This window comes from Lytechinus pictus, chromosome 1, assembly GCF_037042905.1.
Source record: "Lytechinus pictus isolate F3 Inbred chromosome 1, Lp3.0, whole genome shotgun sequence".
Lineage (NCBI taxonomy): Eukaryota > Metazoa > Echinodermata > Echinoidea > Temnopleuroida > Toxopneustidae > Lytechinus > Lytechinus pictus.
Window position 1 is genome coordinate 22690058 of NC_087245.1, and position 16957 is coordinate 22707014.

The 16957-nt window shown below is 36.6% G+C and overlaps 1 protein-coding gene across 1 annotated transcript; it reads left to right on the top strand.

Moving 5' to 3' along the window:
* The first annotated feature begins 2116 nt into the window (after positions 1 to 2116).
* LOC129269444 (cholinesterase 1-like) lies at positions 2117 to 14530 on the top strand. The gene is made up of 10 exons (XM_054906980.2): positions 2117 to 3180; positions 6023 to 6182; positions 6899 to 6976; positions 7218 to 7336; positions 7676 to 7840; positions 8621 to 8749; positions 9842 to 10006; positions 10790 to 11130; positions 13047 to 13231; positions 13670 to 14530. The coding sequence occupies exons 1-10, from the start codon at positions 2803 to 2805 to the stop codon at positions 13762 to 13764; spliced, it is 1815 nt and encodes a 604-aa protein (XP_054762955.2). The 5' UTR covers positions 2117 to 2802; the 3' UTR covers positions 13765 to 14530.
* Positions 14531 to 16957: the final 2427 nt, after the last annotated feature.

Below are 16957 nucleotides of genomic sequence, written 5' to 3' on the forward strand. Positions count from 1 at the left end.
TAAAATTACGTCCATGACTGGCCTTAATGGTACATCTTTTCAACATTACAGCCTTGCCTTGAATTATTTGTTTATGTTTGACCAAGGTGCATTATGATCCAGATACCAATTGGAGGATGCATTAACTGATACCATTTTATGAAAGAAAAATGTGGATCTTGGACGAAGACATGTTTATCACGCGGTTTGAGCCTAAGATAAATAACTCATCTGCCCCAATGAAGATAATAATTTATGATCATATCTGTCTAAATTATGACGGACATAACAGTTTGGTTTGTTGTTGTGTTCATGTTAGAATGCATAGCCATGGAATGTATCGATATAGGCCTTATATTTTTTCAAATCATGCGAAAAGCGCTCTGAAACCGTGTAGTGTTTAATAATTCTGTTGACAGGCTGTAGGGAGCAATAATACCCTATGGATGTGTTAATAAACCTCTAACATAACAGACATAGACCAACCTTTTTGGCGTCGTTTATTGCTGTAATAAGGGGGCTTCAGGTCCGCATAATAAGATACAATTTATGCCATTGACATAGCAGCGCAACTGACTCATTGAATAATTGTTTTTGTTATTCTTTGAGAGCCCCCAGTTATGGCCGTTATAAGATTCATCTACATATATATTTATGGACATTTAAGCTTTGCGATATTTGCTCTCATCAGACTACACCGCACAAATGAATAGAATAGATCATACACAACAAATAGATATAACAAAAGAGAATACAAAGTTCGACCCTAAAATAGTGAGCGCTGTGTATTTACCCCCTTTTCTATGTATGCATTTGTGCATCAATTCATTGATTTATAGGTGATACTCTGATGAGTGCACGATGCAAAGCTTAAAGGAGGAACTCCACTCAAAATACAATTATTTGGACAATAAGAGAGAAATAAACGGAACATAAATGCTGAAAATTTCATCCCAATCGGATACAAAATAAGAAAGTTATCGCCAAGGAGTTTTCTATTCATTGTTATTATCATCATTATTTTATTATCGTTATTTATTATTATCATCATTAACTATATATTAAATATTCATCCTGTTGATTTATATTTTCAGTGCAAATATAATATCATGCGTGACGTAGCATTAATCAATGTTCCCCAGAGCTATCCTCTGCCAAACGTTGCTAAAGCTGTTGTACATGTAATAGATCACACACACTGACACACACACAAACACACCCTTATACACGTCCAATCATCTTGTCATTTTTTTCGCCTAAGTATTTGGTGCAAGACACAGTAGTCATGTTAAGGAGTATAGATGCCTGGTTACATTTATATATATATATATATATAGGTGTTATATTAAATTATCAATTTCGTAATTTCTTTGTTTATGATGTGGAAATAACGAAGTAACTTTCAACTTCCAGTCGAAAAAAAAACGTTTATTGTCGTTTGTCTGTTTTCCGCAATCATTCACACCTGTTTGAAAAGTGACATTTTCCATTTTCCACACTAGGCCTATCGCGTAACTCGTTAATGTGGGAAATTGTCATGAATATAAATGAATGTTCAGGTGGAAGTATGTCGTGCTCCCAAATTTGGGTTGATGTGATCATGGCAAGCCATTATAAACGGAGGTATACTACCGGACTTTTCCAACTCGTTGGGTATTCATGCGAATTAAGCGATGTTCGACTTGCCGATTTCGTTTCTCGTAATTTTTTCGGCTCCACGACGCTCGACCGATTCAAGAACATAGATAATGTTGTCAAATATGCCCTTCGTGACAATAAACAACCAAGAATTCTTTGTCGAAAAATGGTTAATTAAAAGAGCAGTTTCGACTCGGACAAATGACATATTTGCAATTTGCGTGAGCGCCAAAACTTTGGACGAACCTGCTGTTCCGGCCCACCAATTTTCGAAAAGACATCCCAGCTGGTCTTTATCATTTGACGGGCATTGTCAATATATTTACTGTGTTGTTTAATCTGCTCTGCATCGCGGCGCGAAAACTCTCTAATCTGACGATTTTAAAAGAAAACGTTAGTTTTATTGTTATCAACTGATAGTAGATACCTATAATGATTAGAATATTTAACAACTTAAATCAGATTACATTGCCTATTTCGTCGACAAGAGTCCGAACAAGAGTTAACGCATGTACAAAGAAATTTAAACAAAAATGAAATATTGATAATTATGTTCGTTAAAAATCATGACTTTTTTGCCAAAAAGTCATGATTTCTTGACTTCCCGAAAGCTGCCACGATATCCCTTTATAATTCGATTGACAAAAATGATGTATTACATCTTGAGGACGTCTTGTCTCCTATTCAAATATATTTTGTACAAAAATCGTGCCCCTCCACCAAAAATGTGGTGCCAGGATAGGATTCTTCTACTCATGGATGTCGATCACGGGGGAGATTGGGATATATCCCCAAATATTTCAGAAGGCCGGTGCTATCATACTGGGCTTATTGCATGGTGACTGCCGGGTACTTGTCGTTCCCTTAAACAACGTAACCCCTGACTATAAATCTATTATCATGTATCCCAAAGATATGAAGGAATAGGTTGGACAAAGTGAAGGAGGGAGGGGTGCAATAAAGATAGCGGGAAGGAAACTTGGTGTATGACAACGAATGGACTTTGAACAGAAATAATATCAACAAACAAACTAGTGATAATAATTATTAAACAAGCTTAGGTGCAAGGTTATCGGTCAAGTTTGCCGTCGCGTCTCGGAGTCTCAACAATCATGTGCAAGATAATCCTATATGGAACTGAACTAACACCGCCTCTTAACTGTTGTGTGCCTCAATATAAAAAAAATGTCTTCTGCTTTTACCCATTTCGTGACCGTCGTCATGGCGTTGTTCATACGAAACTCGGCGTCTTCCGTCGATGTTGACCAGCCGATCGTGAAAACCTCAACAGCGACTTTCTTTGGAAAGCGACTCGATCTACAACCTAATCAGCTTCCAGTCGACTACCACGGCAGTGTATCAGCTTTTACACGGATTCCATACGCTGAACCACCTGTAGGTCAACTCCGATTCACAAGCTCCATTGCCAAGGTCATCCAGGGAGATTTTGACGCAACTAGACCTTCTGTAGTATGTCCACAGCCAAGGAATGAGATCTGGGTGGTCGAGACAGAGCAGTCGGAAGACTGTCTTTCTCTCGATGTATTCGTCCCCAATCCAAAGGTACAATATCAGGGACATGGGAACTATTTTTTCAGTGGGGGTGCTGAAATCTCTCCTCAAAGGCGGTGGGGGGGGGGGGGGGGGACAGACACAATTGAGTTTTCCATAATTACACACACACACACACACACATATATATATATATACATATATATGACAGTCACTTCTTAGCTTTCTTCTTGTAAAAGAACATGAATATATAATTAGATAATTCGAGCGCTAAGCGCGAGCTATTTTTTGTGGAAATTTCATGTATTTTGTCCTGAAAATTGAACATTTTGAGCAATTTTTGTGGTCCAAGATGCGTATGTAATAAATAATAATTGTGAGCGCGAAGCGCGAGCTGAAAATTTTGACATTCCGACCTAAATACTGGACATTCTAAGCACGTTTTGTAATTATGAACAGGATAGGTATATAACTATATAATTTATGCGAGCGCGAAGCGCGAGCGGAAACAAAATTGAGATTTCAGACAAAAAAACCCTGAGAGATTCTAAGCACTTTTGTAATCATGATGAGGATAGCTATAAAACTATACAATTGCTGCGAGCGCGAAGCGCGAGCGGAAATAAAAATGAGATTTCAAACCTAAAAACGAGACATCTTTTGCACTTTTCTAATCATGAACAGGATAGGTATATAACTATACAATTGATGCGAGCGCAAAGCGCGAGCGGAAACAAAATTGAGATTTCAGACCTGAAAACGGGACATTCTATTCATGTTTTGTAAATCAAGAAAATGATGGGTAATTGGATATATTCTTAAATTAAAAAAAATAATGTGAGCGCGAAGCGCGAGCAGAAAATTTTTGATATTCAGATCTGAAACTCCACACTGAATGTAAAATGGTTTGAACAGATAAAGAAAACTCAGACGAACATAAGAATAAATATTTGATCAAAATCAGACAAGGAATATCACAGTTATTGCATTTCAAAGATTAGTATTATTCCAGAGAAACAGTTTTAGACATGTCATCATTAATATTCAATGAGCAAAATGATGATGTCATATCCCCACTTGTTCTTTTGTATTTTATTATGTAAAATTAGGTTTATTCAATATTTTCCTTTCAAGAACCAGAACAGTTGAATTGACAACTGATTTAGTCCATTAGATATTCTTTGCTGCAACTTATTTCATTATAAGAGAGACATAATCATTCACTCTGGTATGAAAAAAATGAAACAATTTTGATTCCATGTAGTAATACAAGAAACAGGATAGTGGGGATGTGACAGCATCAGTCCATCTATTAAATATTCATGACGACATGCATATCACCATTTTCGTAAAATATTGCTAAACTTTAGAATTAAATAACTTAACTAATCGTTATCAGATTTTGATAAAATTTATTTATTTTGATAAAATGTATATGATATAAATATTTTCAGCCCGGAGTACCCCCCCCCCATCAAGCTGCGTATCTGAATAAACATGCATGCGCGTGTTTAGAGTTAGACCTAGTATCTGGGCATTCCAAACACATTTTTTTACTATAAAAATCAATAATGCGAGCGCGAAGCGCGAGCAGAAAATATTTGATATTACGATCTGAAAGAGGGTGAATTTAAACACTATTGCAAGTAATGTGTCGGAAAATTCTGAGGGGGGGGGGGCGGGGGTTTTACAAAACGTCGTTCATTTTCATTACATTTCTGTCATTTATCATACCTACCACTAGATTTCCAGGAGGTGCGCTGCTTATGGAAAATAAAACACGCAGCACCCCCAAATTTGGGGGGTGCTTCACCCCCAGCATCCCTGGTTCCCAGCCCCCAGGGCCATGGGGCAGGGCGAAAAAGACTGTGAAATTTGATTTCTATTGTCTGACTTGTAATTTTTGTGTACAATACACGGGCGGTCGGGCGCGCGCTCACTTGATTCGACATAAAACCTGGAAGTTTCAAGTCCAACCCATAGAGATATATACTAATCTCTATGGTCCAACCACACCCATGTCCCTCCCTGCTATCGAAGAGTGTATTGGTTACCACGTATTGCGCGCGACCACGTCTGTATCGGAGTGCTGCCCCGCTGGAGCTTGATTGAGTCGCGTTATAGGAGGGATGTTATTGGAATATGTGATAGACTATGTAAATGATTTGCGATTGTCGGATGTGATAATTATGTACATTATAACATATTTAAAAAAATACAGAGGGAACCTGATTTCGTGGGGGTGCTGCCTATGGAAAATAATACATGCAGCACCCCCATGATAATTTCTGGGGGTGCTTCAGCACCCCCAGCACGCCCGCTTCTCAGGTCCCTGTACAATATATCATTATGGGACAGCACGCAGTAACAGTGTTATTGATTTGAAAGGGGGGAGTGTGCTTGGCTGGGACAACCTAACGGTAGCGTCATTTATTTGGGTAACATGGCTCACATCTCTATTTTGATACTCTTCTCTTTCGTCCCCATGTACCTTTTCAACAATTCAAAGATTTATTTATTGATTTTTTTTAAGGGGGGGGGGGTCGCCCCCTGCCTCCTGTAGCACCATCCTTACCTGAAATCTCTTGTTCATCTCAGCACGGCGATGAGTTTCTTCGTGATAACCAGAAACCAATAACCAACGTGGGATCCAAAGAGGGGAATGTATACATCGGACAATTGTCGCTTTTCTATATAAGTAATTTACCTAAACAAGTGTGGGTGCGTGGGTGTTTGTTTGAGGGAAGGGTGTGGTGGGGTGAAGCACAATCCTTCGGTTCCGCAGCCTGGTTAGTTGGACAAGATTGTACCTGAATTCGTGAAGAAACATGAGGAAGTTTCATTGATAAGTTCGATTTCATAAATGATTTAATTCATAATGTTATCCATTAAGCCCCAAAATGCAGCAGTAATGATGTGGATACACGGTGGTGGATACCATATCGGACGTGGATCTTTTCCAGGTCAGCTCCCCGTCCCTTTAGTTGCTTTTAATGACGTCATCGTGGTCACTATAAACTACAGACTAGGGGCACTAGGATTCATGACTACCGGTAAGACAATTTCTCTAAAAATTGTCATGTAATGGCAATGCAACTCTTTTGGGGGCTGAAGATAATAGATGCGGATGGTATTTGGCTGTGAGTTAACCTTTGTTCATTTATTCGAAGGAACCTCATGCAAACTAGGTTGAAAGAATATAACTCTCATTTGAAAAATACCCTACTAGTTATTGTTAGGGGAGAGGTAATTTTCCCAAACCCCAACAATATGCTGGTGAAATTATTTTCAACTTGATGGAATTATAAATACAGCGGTGACACCAGTTAGAAATTGATTATAATCGATGACCAGCGATTCTCACCGCTGACTGGCGTCTTCACAATGTAAAAAAAAGTAGATTGTGTTATGCTTCATGTTCATATTACATATTTAGATGAAGAATGTGATTTTGAACAATAGATTGATTTGATACCACACTCTAAAAAAGGAAGAGCTAACTTAGCTCTTAAAGAGCGTGTATAGTGACTGCACTTTGGAGTGCTGATTTGTCTAGTTCAAATTCGAACGAGGAAAATCAGCACTCGGAAGTGCAGTCACTATACACGCTCTTTAAGAGCTAAATTAGCACTTCGTTTTTTAGAGTGCACCTGAGATCACATCAAATGAGAAAAATTTACGAGGTACATAATAATACAAAACATATATATATATATACTTCAGTAAATAAATCAACAGGTTGATGTATGAATGGATTTATATTCTGCAGGTGATGGTTCGATACCAGCAAACATTGGCCTCTTAGACCAAAGACAAGCTCTTATCTGGATTCAAGATAATATTGAAGGTAAGAAAGAAGGGAGAAAGAGAGCAAGATATGAATGATATAAAGAAAGAAGGAAAGACAGAAATAAACTAATTGGAAAGTAGGCCTATATATAATATAAAATAATATATGGCAAATCAAAGTACAGAGCTAATGATTTTGAAACTGCATGAATTGTCGATTTGTATTAAAGAAAGTAAATTTAGATATTAAAGCATTTAATGTATATGAACATCCGTCTGTTTCTTAATCATCAATTTAGCTTTCGGAGGTGACCCAACCAGGGTGACAATCTTTGGGGAGAGCGCCGGGTCAGCCAGTGTCAACTTTCACGTACTGTCTACAATGAGTGCTGGGCTCTTCTCGGGAGCTATCATGCAGGTTGGTTCAAAACACAATTGTCGACCAATTTTTATTTTGTTTATGATCTTCCAGCAATACTCTGTGCCGAAGAAGGTTGAAAAGTTAAACCCAGCTGTGGCGTCCTTAATCTAGGCAAGAGGTTGATCTACATTTGCCACTCTAAACCCAGGTAACTCGGTAGAATGTAAGAGTCAATGTGGTATACATTTATTAATTTGAGCAAAAGTTCTTCAAATAAGAACAAAAAGTTGCAAATATATATGCCGTTTGTCCAGAGTCCAGGACGACACTGCTGTTTGATTCACCGATTTTCTACTTCTTTAAATGGTTAACGCCCCCTTTTTTTTTTCCACATAGAGTGGAGCTTCCACCCTAACTTGGAGCCATCACTCTAAATTGGCGGATGCGGTTCGTATGAGCTTTAATATCGGTAAAGCCGTTGGTTGCGACGTTAAAACCACCAGTCAACTCGTACGTTGTCTCCGACGCATACCTGTTGAGGATTTTATTGAGTTAGAAGGGGTAAGAATAATGACATGTTATTCTATACTCATACACGCATAATTATGACAGTCCCCCTCTTGCTGGACGGAGTGAAAATATTGAGGTGACTTGGAGGCAGGGGGCTGGGAATTGATCAATAGAATCGATTCCCCTTCTTTGCAACTTTTCTCCGTCTTCTACATTTTCAGGGAGTTATTCAGAAAAATTGGCGTAAAGATACAATTTTCATCATACTTTCGTGCGGGAAATGTGCATTTTATACATTACATTCATGTACATGCTCAAATAACTGATTTCTATTGTTGTATTTCAATTTTTTCAATTCAATTTATTTTCATTCTTCAACATAATGCAAATAAATACAAGATAAATTAATTCAATTTAAATAAAAGCATGAACAAAATTCAACATTGAGTAAATGATATCACATATTCAATAAGTGATTCAAATATAAATTAACATGCATGTCAAATATAAATCAATATGATAAATATAATTAAAAATAATTAAATCAATATAATTATATATCATAAGAAGAATGGAGCGTTCTCGAAAAATTTCCCGTCCTGTATAGCTGTCGTTATATTTTGGACAAATAGTGAGAACGCGAAAGAAACGAGCCCCAAACTGATAATTTTTTAGGACCAACATATACCCACGAAAAATTACAAGCATGGTCTTCCGTGAAACCACTACACTCGATAAGTTTGATTTATTTTGTTTAAATATCTATTAGTTGAAATAAAGTCAGTAGGAACCGGTAATTATTGTTTATTTTTCTAATGTACAATTTGTCAGATTTCGCGGATCAATAGCGATTTTTTTGTACGCCCTGTGGCCGATGGTCAATTCTTGCCTGATGACCCAATCAAGATGGCATCGAAAGGAAGATTTAATCAAGTGGATGTGATGATCGGCTGCATGGCGGTAAGCTAATCACTATCATATCAACAATGTCGAAAACAATTTCAAAAAACCAATTGGGAGAGCATTAAGATTTCCCTTTGAATATAAGGCCTGCTGAAACGGAGATTGTATGCGGACGAAACAATTGCTTACACCTATGATAGGCCTTTGAAACGATTCTTTAAAGGACAAGCCCACCCCAACAAAAAGCTGATTTGAATAGAAAGAGAAATTTAATTCAAACAAGCATAACACTGAAAATTTCATCAAAATCGGATGTAAAATATTAAGAAAGTTATAATATTTTAAATTTCGCTTAATTTCACAAAACAGTTATATGCACATCCTGTTCGGTATGCAAATGAGGGGACCGATGACATCACCCACTCACTATTTCTTTTGTATTTTGTTATATGAAATATTTTGATTTTCTCGTCATTGTCATGTGAAACGAAGTTTCATTCCTCCCTGAACACGAGGAATTCCATTATTTTAACATTTTGTGGTTCAGGCAAGGAGGTCCTAATTGGCAAATTCGTAAAAATTGTAATATTTCAATCATTACAAAATTCGTAAAAATTGTAATATTGAAATAATTCAAACAATAAAAAAAAAATGAACAAAAGGAATAGTGAGTGAGGGACATCATCGACTCTCTCATTTGCATATCACTGAGTTTAGCATAGAACTGTTTTGTGAAAATAAGCGAAACTTTAAAATGTCATAATTTTCTTATTTACATCCTATTTTGATGAAGTTTTCAGCGTTATTTATGTTTGATTTTTCTCTATTTATTTAAATCAACTGTTTTCTGGGGTGGAGTTGACCTTTAAGTGATCAAGTAGTAGCGGGAACGGTAAACAAAAGCAGAAGGGTAAGGAGCGTGACTTCCTATTCACTCATTTTACTCAATAAAATTGGTATAATTTGATTAAAATTTATTATTTTTATATCGTATATATTTGCAGACTGTATCTCTACGTTCAAAGGACAACAACGTAAAGAGTAATTTGCCATTATTATGATCACCTTTGTAAAACAATTATTCTGTGTTCGTCAGTTACTGTACTGAAGTTGTTATTTGTTTAAAGTTCTATATTCATTTTATTGCAGGACGAAGGATCTATCTTCACAATTCCTTACATGAAGGGACAAGAAGGAACTACACCACATCCTGTGAACCACTCTGAATTTCGTCAGACTATTGCAGTGACTCTCGGCACGGATGACCCAATGACTCTCGATTTAGCTGAACAACTCTATGCATCACCAGAGGAGGTGAGAACATCCTCCCCCTACATCTGCGGCTAATGATATTAATACCCCTGATCAATAGAACACAGTGGGCTCACACAGTGGCCATAATTATGAAGACAGAAATGTTTAAATGTTCTAGAGGAATTATGATAAATTCCACGCTGTGGACATCTCGACAGTGTGAGTGGTCACAGTGTTCACATATATAGTGGACTAAGTGCAAATGTGATCCACACGGAAAAAAATGAATAGTGTGATGATTATTGTGTTCCACACTGTAAACACACTGTGGAACACACCTTGGGACACTATGTTCTGTCAAGTAGGGACGGTTTACAAAAATACATGAAGGGAACTCTGCCCCGGTCCCCGAACGATAGAACTGTTCTTACTTTCGATCAAGAATAAGGGGTATACAATACTGAGTCATACATATCGTCTCCCGCTTTAAGTTTAATCTCTAGTGTACTTGTTTGTACCTATTCCACATCGTTGAAAAATGGTAGCGAAATTCTTTAAGAGCTTTCCACGATCCACAGGGTTTTCAGTCGGTGATCCCCCATATTTCTGTAAACTGGTGTGGGTCTTTGAAAAAAAAAATAGCTAACACTTTTTCAAAAGAGAATTTGTGATATTTTTCGGGAACAGTTATATCCGTATTTATCTTGGTCCAATTTTGACCGAGCATTTTATCTTCGACGTTAATTAGTTGATTCATCTACGCGGAGATCATTCGATGAAACCACTTCTGAATAAGAAAGCGAATCTGATAAGGTTATTATTATTAAAACTTTTCTCACTTAGTTGTCCAAAGCCGATGCCAACTTCGTATCACATGTCACCGCACTGTTTGGTCAGGCCATGTTCCTCTGTCCGACCTTCGATCTCTCTATGGACCTTTCTAGGGCAGGAAGGAACGTCTACCCGTATCTAATGTCACACGTCCCTTCCTTCTCAATATGGGGCAGCAAGTATGACTGGCTAGGTGCCGCCCATGCTGAAGACATTGCCTACGTTTTCGGTTCACCTTTCCTGAGCAATTCCAACGACGACCACACGGAAATTACTGGTCGATTCGGAAACGACGAAGATGTCGAGATGTCGCTTCAGATCATGAGATACTGGTCCAACTTTGCAAAAACAGGGTAAGACTTGTAGGCCTACAAGACATTCGTATTATATATATATATATATATATATATGTATATATACAGTTGAGGCCAGAAGTTTACACATACACCCAGGAGATTCAAAGAAAAGTTGACACTTGCCAAACATCATAAAATTTACTGTATCTTACTGTATCTTATAAAATATTTGTGCTATCATGACAAATTTGATATCAAACAAATGAGTATGTCATGCCCCTTTTTCACATTGCTTTGTCACCAGGTGCTGAAAAATATTTAGGTGTCATTTTTCCCAAAAAATCTTCATATTTTAGACAAATTAAAAACAAATACTTGACAAAAACATTTCATATTTGTGCTTGTTACTTCTCAACACAAACTTTTTTTTTATTTTCACTTTTTGTGTCCAGTGGTGACATATCATGATAGAAAATGTAATTTAAATCATAGATTTGACATTTTTATATTTCTATGAAACGACGTTTGAAAATATAATAACAAACGATAGAATACATTTAGCACGAATATTACTTTTTTATTCAAAGAAAATTCCACCTCAAATATAATTTAATCACAATGGCATCCCAATTCTGTGAAAGAGCTTGACATACTCTTTCATTTGATACCAAATTCGTCATGATAGTATTTATATTACTGAAGATATAGTAAATTTTACGATGTTTGGCAAGCGAACAAATATCACCAAATTCCATGGGTGTATGTAAACTTTTGGCCTCAACTGTATATGTATGTATATATATATATATATATATATATATATATATATATATATATATATATATATATATACAGTGCGTGTCAAAAAAAAGTTTACACTTTGAAAAAGCCCTGGGGATTAAAAAATATACAACATGTGGGTATTTTTTTCACATATAATCTTGGTTTTGGGTCTCATCTATCCAATGAAAGGAAAAGTTTTGACAGAATGTTACAATTGAGTGAGCACTGTCCATTTTTGTAAAGCTCGCAGAAATCTGTTTGCGCAGAAATCCTTGTTTTCACGCTGTGTCAAGGGGAAAGGGGCGAAATCAAATTTACCCTGCGAAACATTTCTCATACATGTTCCTTGCACTTTTAGTCATTGAAATTAAACGGATACATTCAAGCATTTTGTAACAATTTTGCCACCCAAATTGAAATTTCAACACTTAGTAAGCACAACCTTTACCCTTTTTGTGCCAGCTGGATCTGAGGACATAACTGAATCTGAACAAAAATTTATCAGACATCTCCAGCATTTTTTCACTAATTTTTTTATCATTTAAAGTGGGTTTACATATCATTTTTCATTCAATACTTGTTTCTCCACTTTTTTCAAGCTTGAAAATGATTAACAAAATGAAAATCAAGCCTAAGTCATTTCATGTAAATCACAGCTCGGTGTAAAGCAAATTTTCTCATAATGGCCTTGTTGTGTGGGGGAGTGGGGTGGGGCGCACTTCACGCTTCGAAGTGTTTTGGGCAAGGAAACAAGTTAAAAAGTAAAAGATATCTTCAAATCAATTTTACTAGCTAAATTCCACGTGTTCTTCATGATTAAGGTCTACCTTTATTAGCATAAGTATTTCAAGGTTCTGCGCAAATGATTTTTCACGAACTTTTCAAAAGTAAGTGGTGCTCCCTCAAGCGGAAATATTTTTCGACAGTTATATCGTCATTTGCTTAAATGGATCTGTACCGATGTTAAAATGTGGAAAAATCTTCAGGATATTACAAATGTATAATTTTAGAGGATTTTTTCAAAGTGTAAACTTTTTTTTTGATACGCACTGTATATATATATATATATATATGAGAGAGAGAAGGGGGGGGGGGAATCTATAACCTGATAATATATATAAATATATATTTCATCCACAACTATTAATTCAGGTGAACCAATTCTTAATCTTCCTTTTTTTGTTGTGCAGGAATCCAAATTTATCAACCGATGGCAAAGAAGCAGGCTCGAAGTATCCGACTTGGTCCAGATACACCCCATCAGCACCTAGCTACAAAGAATTTACTCCTACATTCGAGAACCGTGAAGGAACACCGAATTCAAAGGAATGCTACTTCATCAAGAACCTGGTCCCAAATCTCATCACCAACGCAGGTATGATAAGGCCGATATCTTTATTGGATCACAATTTAAACGCACAGGGAGAGTTCAATGGAGTACATTGATAGTCAAAAACTTTCTCGAAAGGCAAGATTGGAAATGTGGTCCAAAGATGGTTGTGAGAACGAGAGCAACATCAGGAAAGAGATGATGAAGAAAACAGAACATACTTTTAGAAATTATACTCCAAGAACATGAAGAAGGAGATTGCTAGTAAGGTAATGCAAAGTTATAATTGGCTTCTAAATTTAGTAAGGATTCTATTTCTCGAGTCAGAAAGTTTATCTATCACTAAAAACTGGCAATCGAATTTGGTAACCCCGATTGTACTATTTTCCATTAATTTCAAGGAACCTTAGTGTCTTGAGAGCTTTCAGTTCAATGCGCACGAGTTTTGAAGTTTCCGTCTACATGTTTCTTTATCCTCCACAGAAGAGATGGCCCACCTGAGATCTCTATTGGAAGACAAGGTCAGAGAAGACAGTACTGAATCTTGTCATACCCAACAGTCATGCCCAGAACAATGAGGACGTCAAACAGACCAAGGAGGCACGGTTACAAATTGTTGGAATTGATGGTATAGCGGTATTTCTTGATTGATGTCGTCAGAAATCATTATAAGATCAAATTTGACAAGAATCCTGACATAGGCATAATAGTTGTGCGACTTTGTTTTGAGATGATTGCATTGCTCTAGTTCCCATTAAACTCAACAAAAGCAAAACATGAGTATGAAACGGCATGTTTCGTTGTATCAGAATTTATTCGCATTTAATGATTGTCGAATAAGAGATGAAAGCCACTCTAAATACACTGAGTAAAATTTCACCCAATATTGGGTAGAAAGGGAACATGCATGTTTGCTGTGTACATTTTTAAACCCCATATTGGGCTATTTCAACGCAACATTGCTTAAAATTTTACAAAATATTGGGTATCTGTTTACCCAACCAACATCCATGTTCCCATTTTATCCAATATTGGGTATACTACCTTTTTTCTAAGAATGTAAAAGTTTAAAATAGAGGGATGTTGATTAAGGCCAATGGAACACATATTGGAAATTGTTTAACTACACTCTCCTTTTGCCCTTCAAAAAGAAACAACATCAGTTCTATGATATATGTGTTTTTCTGTCAATTCCCATTAAGAAATCGGAATATTCTTGAATCCGTTGCGTAGATTAATGAAGCCAGTATAACACTTTATTTGAAGTCAAGAATAAAAAGAACAAAATATCTGAAACTGAAATATTTGTATTCATTAAAATAAATAATTTGTGTGTGGGCATGTATGGATCCAAGAGTGTGCGGCGTTATCTGAAAAAGAAAAATGAATTATACAAGATGGGGAATAAAACAGTGTCTGGGGCCCCAAAGTGTATTTTTTTGGCTTGTCACTCGAAGTCACCTAATATGAAAAAAGTTGGCCTCTCGTTGTGGCCCCTCATTGGCCAATTCTCGATCGGCTGCTGGGTCTGTGAGGGTATGTATGTGTGTGTGTGTGCAATAAAAGAAGAGGGCGTTTGTCGATGTAATATTTAGATGTCTTCTACGTAACAATATAAAAACAAAAACATGGGCCGCGCCATAGTATATTGAGGAGGGGGGGGGGGGTGACTATAATGTAATGTCATCGCCTTTGTCAAATAAGAATCTTATGTAGATATCTTTGTTAATGACACAATATAGTCCCTTGACCGAGACCTCCCTCTTCTTTCTCTTGCTTTGCCTTTTCTCCTCTTATAAATTTCATGTGAGGCCTATTTGAAAACTCAAGGCCAGGGGGATACTGCCTCTTATACATTGTGACACATTCCTTGTTGTTGTTATCATAATTCCTCAAGATATCGATCGCATGAATAAAGAATAGACAAATAAAACGGGGGGGGGGGCAGGGGCGGATCCAGCCTTCGCCAATAGGGGGGGGGGGGGGCCTGGAATTTTTTTTCAACCATATTTTCCCCGATCGGCCACTCGAAGATATTTGCAGGGATTTTTGGTTTTTCTGAAGGGGTAGTCCTAATATAGTCACTTCTTACTTTATTCTTATGAATAAACATAAATATATAATACCATAATCCTTATTTATATAATGCGAGCGCGAAGCGCGAGCTAATTTTTTTTGGAAATCTTATGTATTGTTTTCTAAAATTTTGAACATTCTGGGCAATGTTTTTTATCCTGAAAAAGATGTGTATGCAAATGAAAATTACTACGAACGTGAAGCGCGAGCAGAAACGAACTGATGGAAAAGGAACTGGTAAAGACTGCTTGCAGTTAGCCATAAATTTCATATTTTAAAAATCCAATAATGCGAGCGCGAAGCGCGAGCTGAAATCTTTTGACAATTTTGCCTAAGGAATGGAAATTCTAAGCACTTTTTGTAGCTTAAACAGAATAGGTATATAACTAAACAATTGATGCGAGCGCGAAGCGCGAGCGGAAAATTTCGAGATTTAGACCAACTGAACGAGACACTCTATTCAGGTTTTGTAAATCATGAAAAGGATGAGTAAGTGGGGATCTTCCTTACGTTAATAATGCGAGCGCAGAGCGCGAGCAGAAAATTTTTATATACGTTTTGAACTGATCGAAAATGTACCTGTAAAGGACTGCTTGCGCTTAGCCATTAAGACGTTACATATTTCAACAATGAAATAATGCGAGCGCGAAGTGCGAGCTGGATAATTTTGACATTTCTACATAAAGAAAGTAAAATTTTAATCAATTTTTTTAATAGTGAACAGGATTTGTATATAACTAAACAGTTGATGCGAGCGCGAAGCGAGAGCGGGAAAAAATTCGAGATTTAGACTTAAAAACGGGACACTCTATTCGTGTTTTGTAGTTCCTGAAAAGAATGAGTAATAGGGGGTCTTACTACATTAATAATGCGAGCACAAAGCGCGAGCAGAAAATTGTTGATATTGTGATCTGAAACTGGATAATGATTTAAATAGAGAACAAGTTGACCATCTGAATAAATATGCGCGCGCGTGTTTCATATTTATACCTATAATCTACGCATTCTAAATATTCTTTTATCATGAAAATCAAAGCGATAAACTATTTGATATTCCGATCTGAAAAAAGAGTAAATTTTAGCTCTATATTTCAAGCACTTTGTAGGAAAATTGTGAGGTGGATATGGATCGCACTTAATAAAGAGCTGATATTTTTAAATATTATTACTTTGTGTTTTAACATAGGACCGGGACATCCTTAGGACATGCATATGAAAATGATGACTATCTTCCTATTCCTCTTGCTAAGTGGGAGATGAAACAAAAGGGACAATTTAATTATTGAATTAATATCTTATTCATTAATGCCTAATGAGGGCGCAAAATCTGATGATATTATGGCTTGAAAACTGGACATTTCAAGCACTTTTGTAATTATAAATAGGATACATCAAGTTAATATATTTTAACCATAATGCGAGCGCGAATTGCGAGCCAAAATTTTTGATGAACTGTCATGAAAAGGGGATTTTAAGTAGTTTGTTGTAAATCAATATTGAGACATACATAACCCGCCGATCAAAATGCGAGCGTGCAGCGCTAGCTGATACGTTTTGACAATCAGACCTGAAAATATATATTTTGAAAACTTTATGGAATACACGAAAATACCTGATAAATCAAAATTTGCGAGCGAGCAGCACGAGCAGAAAATGTTAATATTCAGACCATAAAACTGACATTTTTACAAAGCA

Excerpts from the sequence above, each read along its gene's own strand:
- LOC129269444 (XM_054906980.2), top strand. The coding sequence starts at position 2,803 with ATGTCTTCTGCTTTTACCCATTTCGTGACCGTCGTCATGGCGTTGTTC. Across the intron at positions 6,977-7,217 it reads GATTCAAGATAATATTGAAG|CTTTCGGAGGTGACCCAACC; the intron begins GTAAGAAAGAAG and ends TCATCAATTTAG. Across the intron at positions 8,750-9,841 it reads TGATGATCGGCTGCATGGCG|GACGAAGGATCTATCTTCAC; the intron begins GTAAGCTAATCA and ends ATTTTATTGCAG.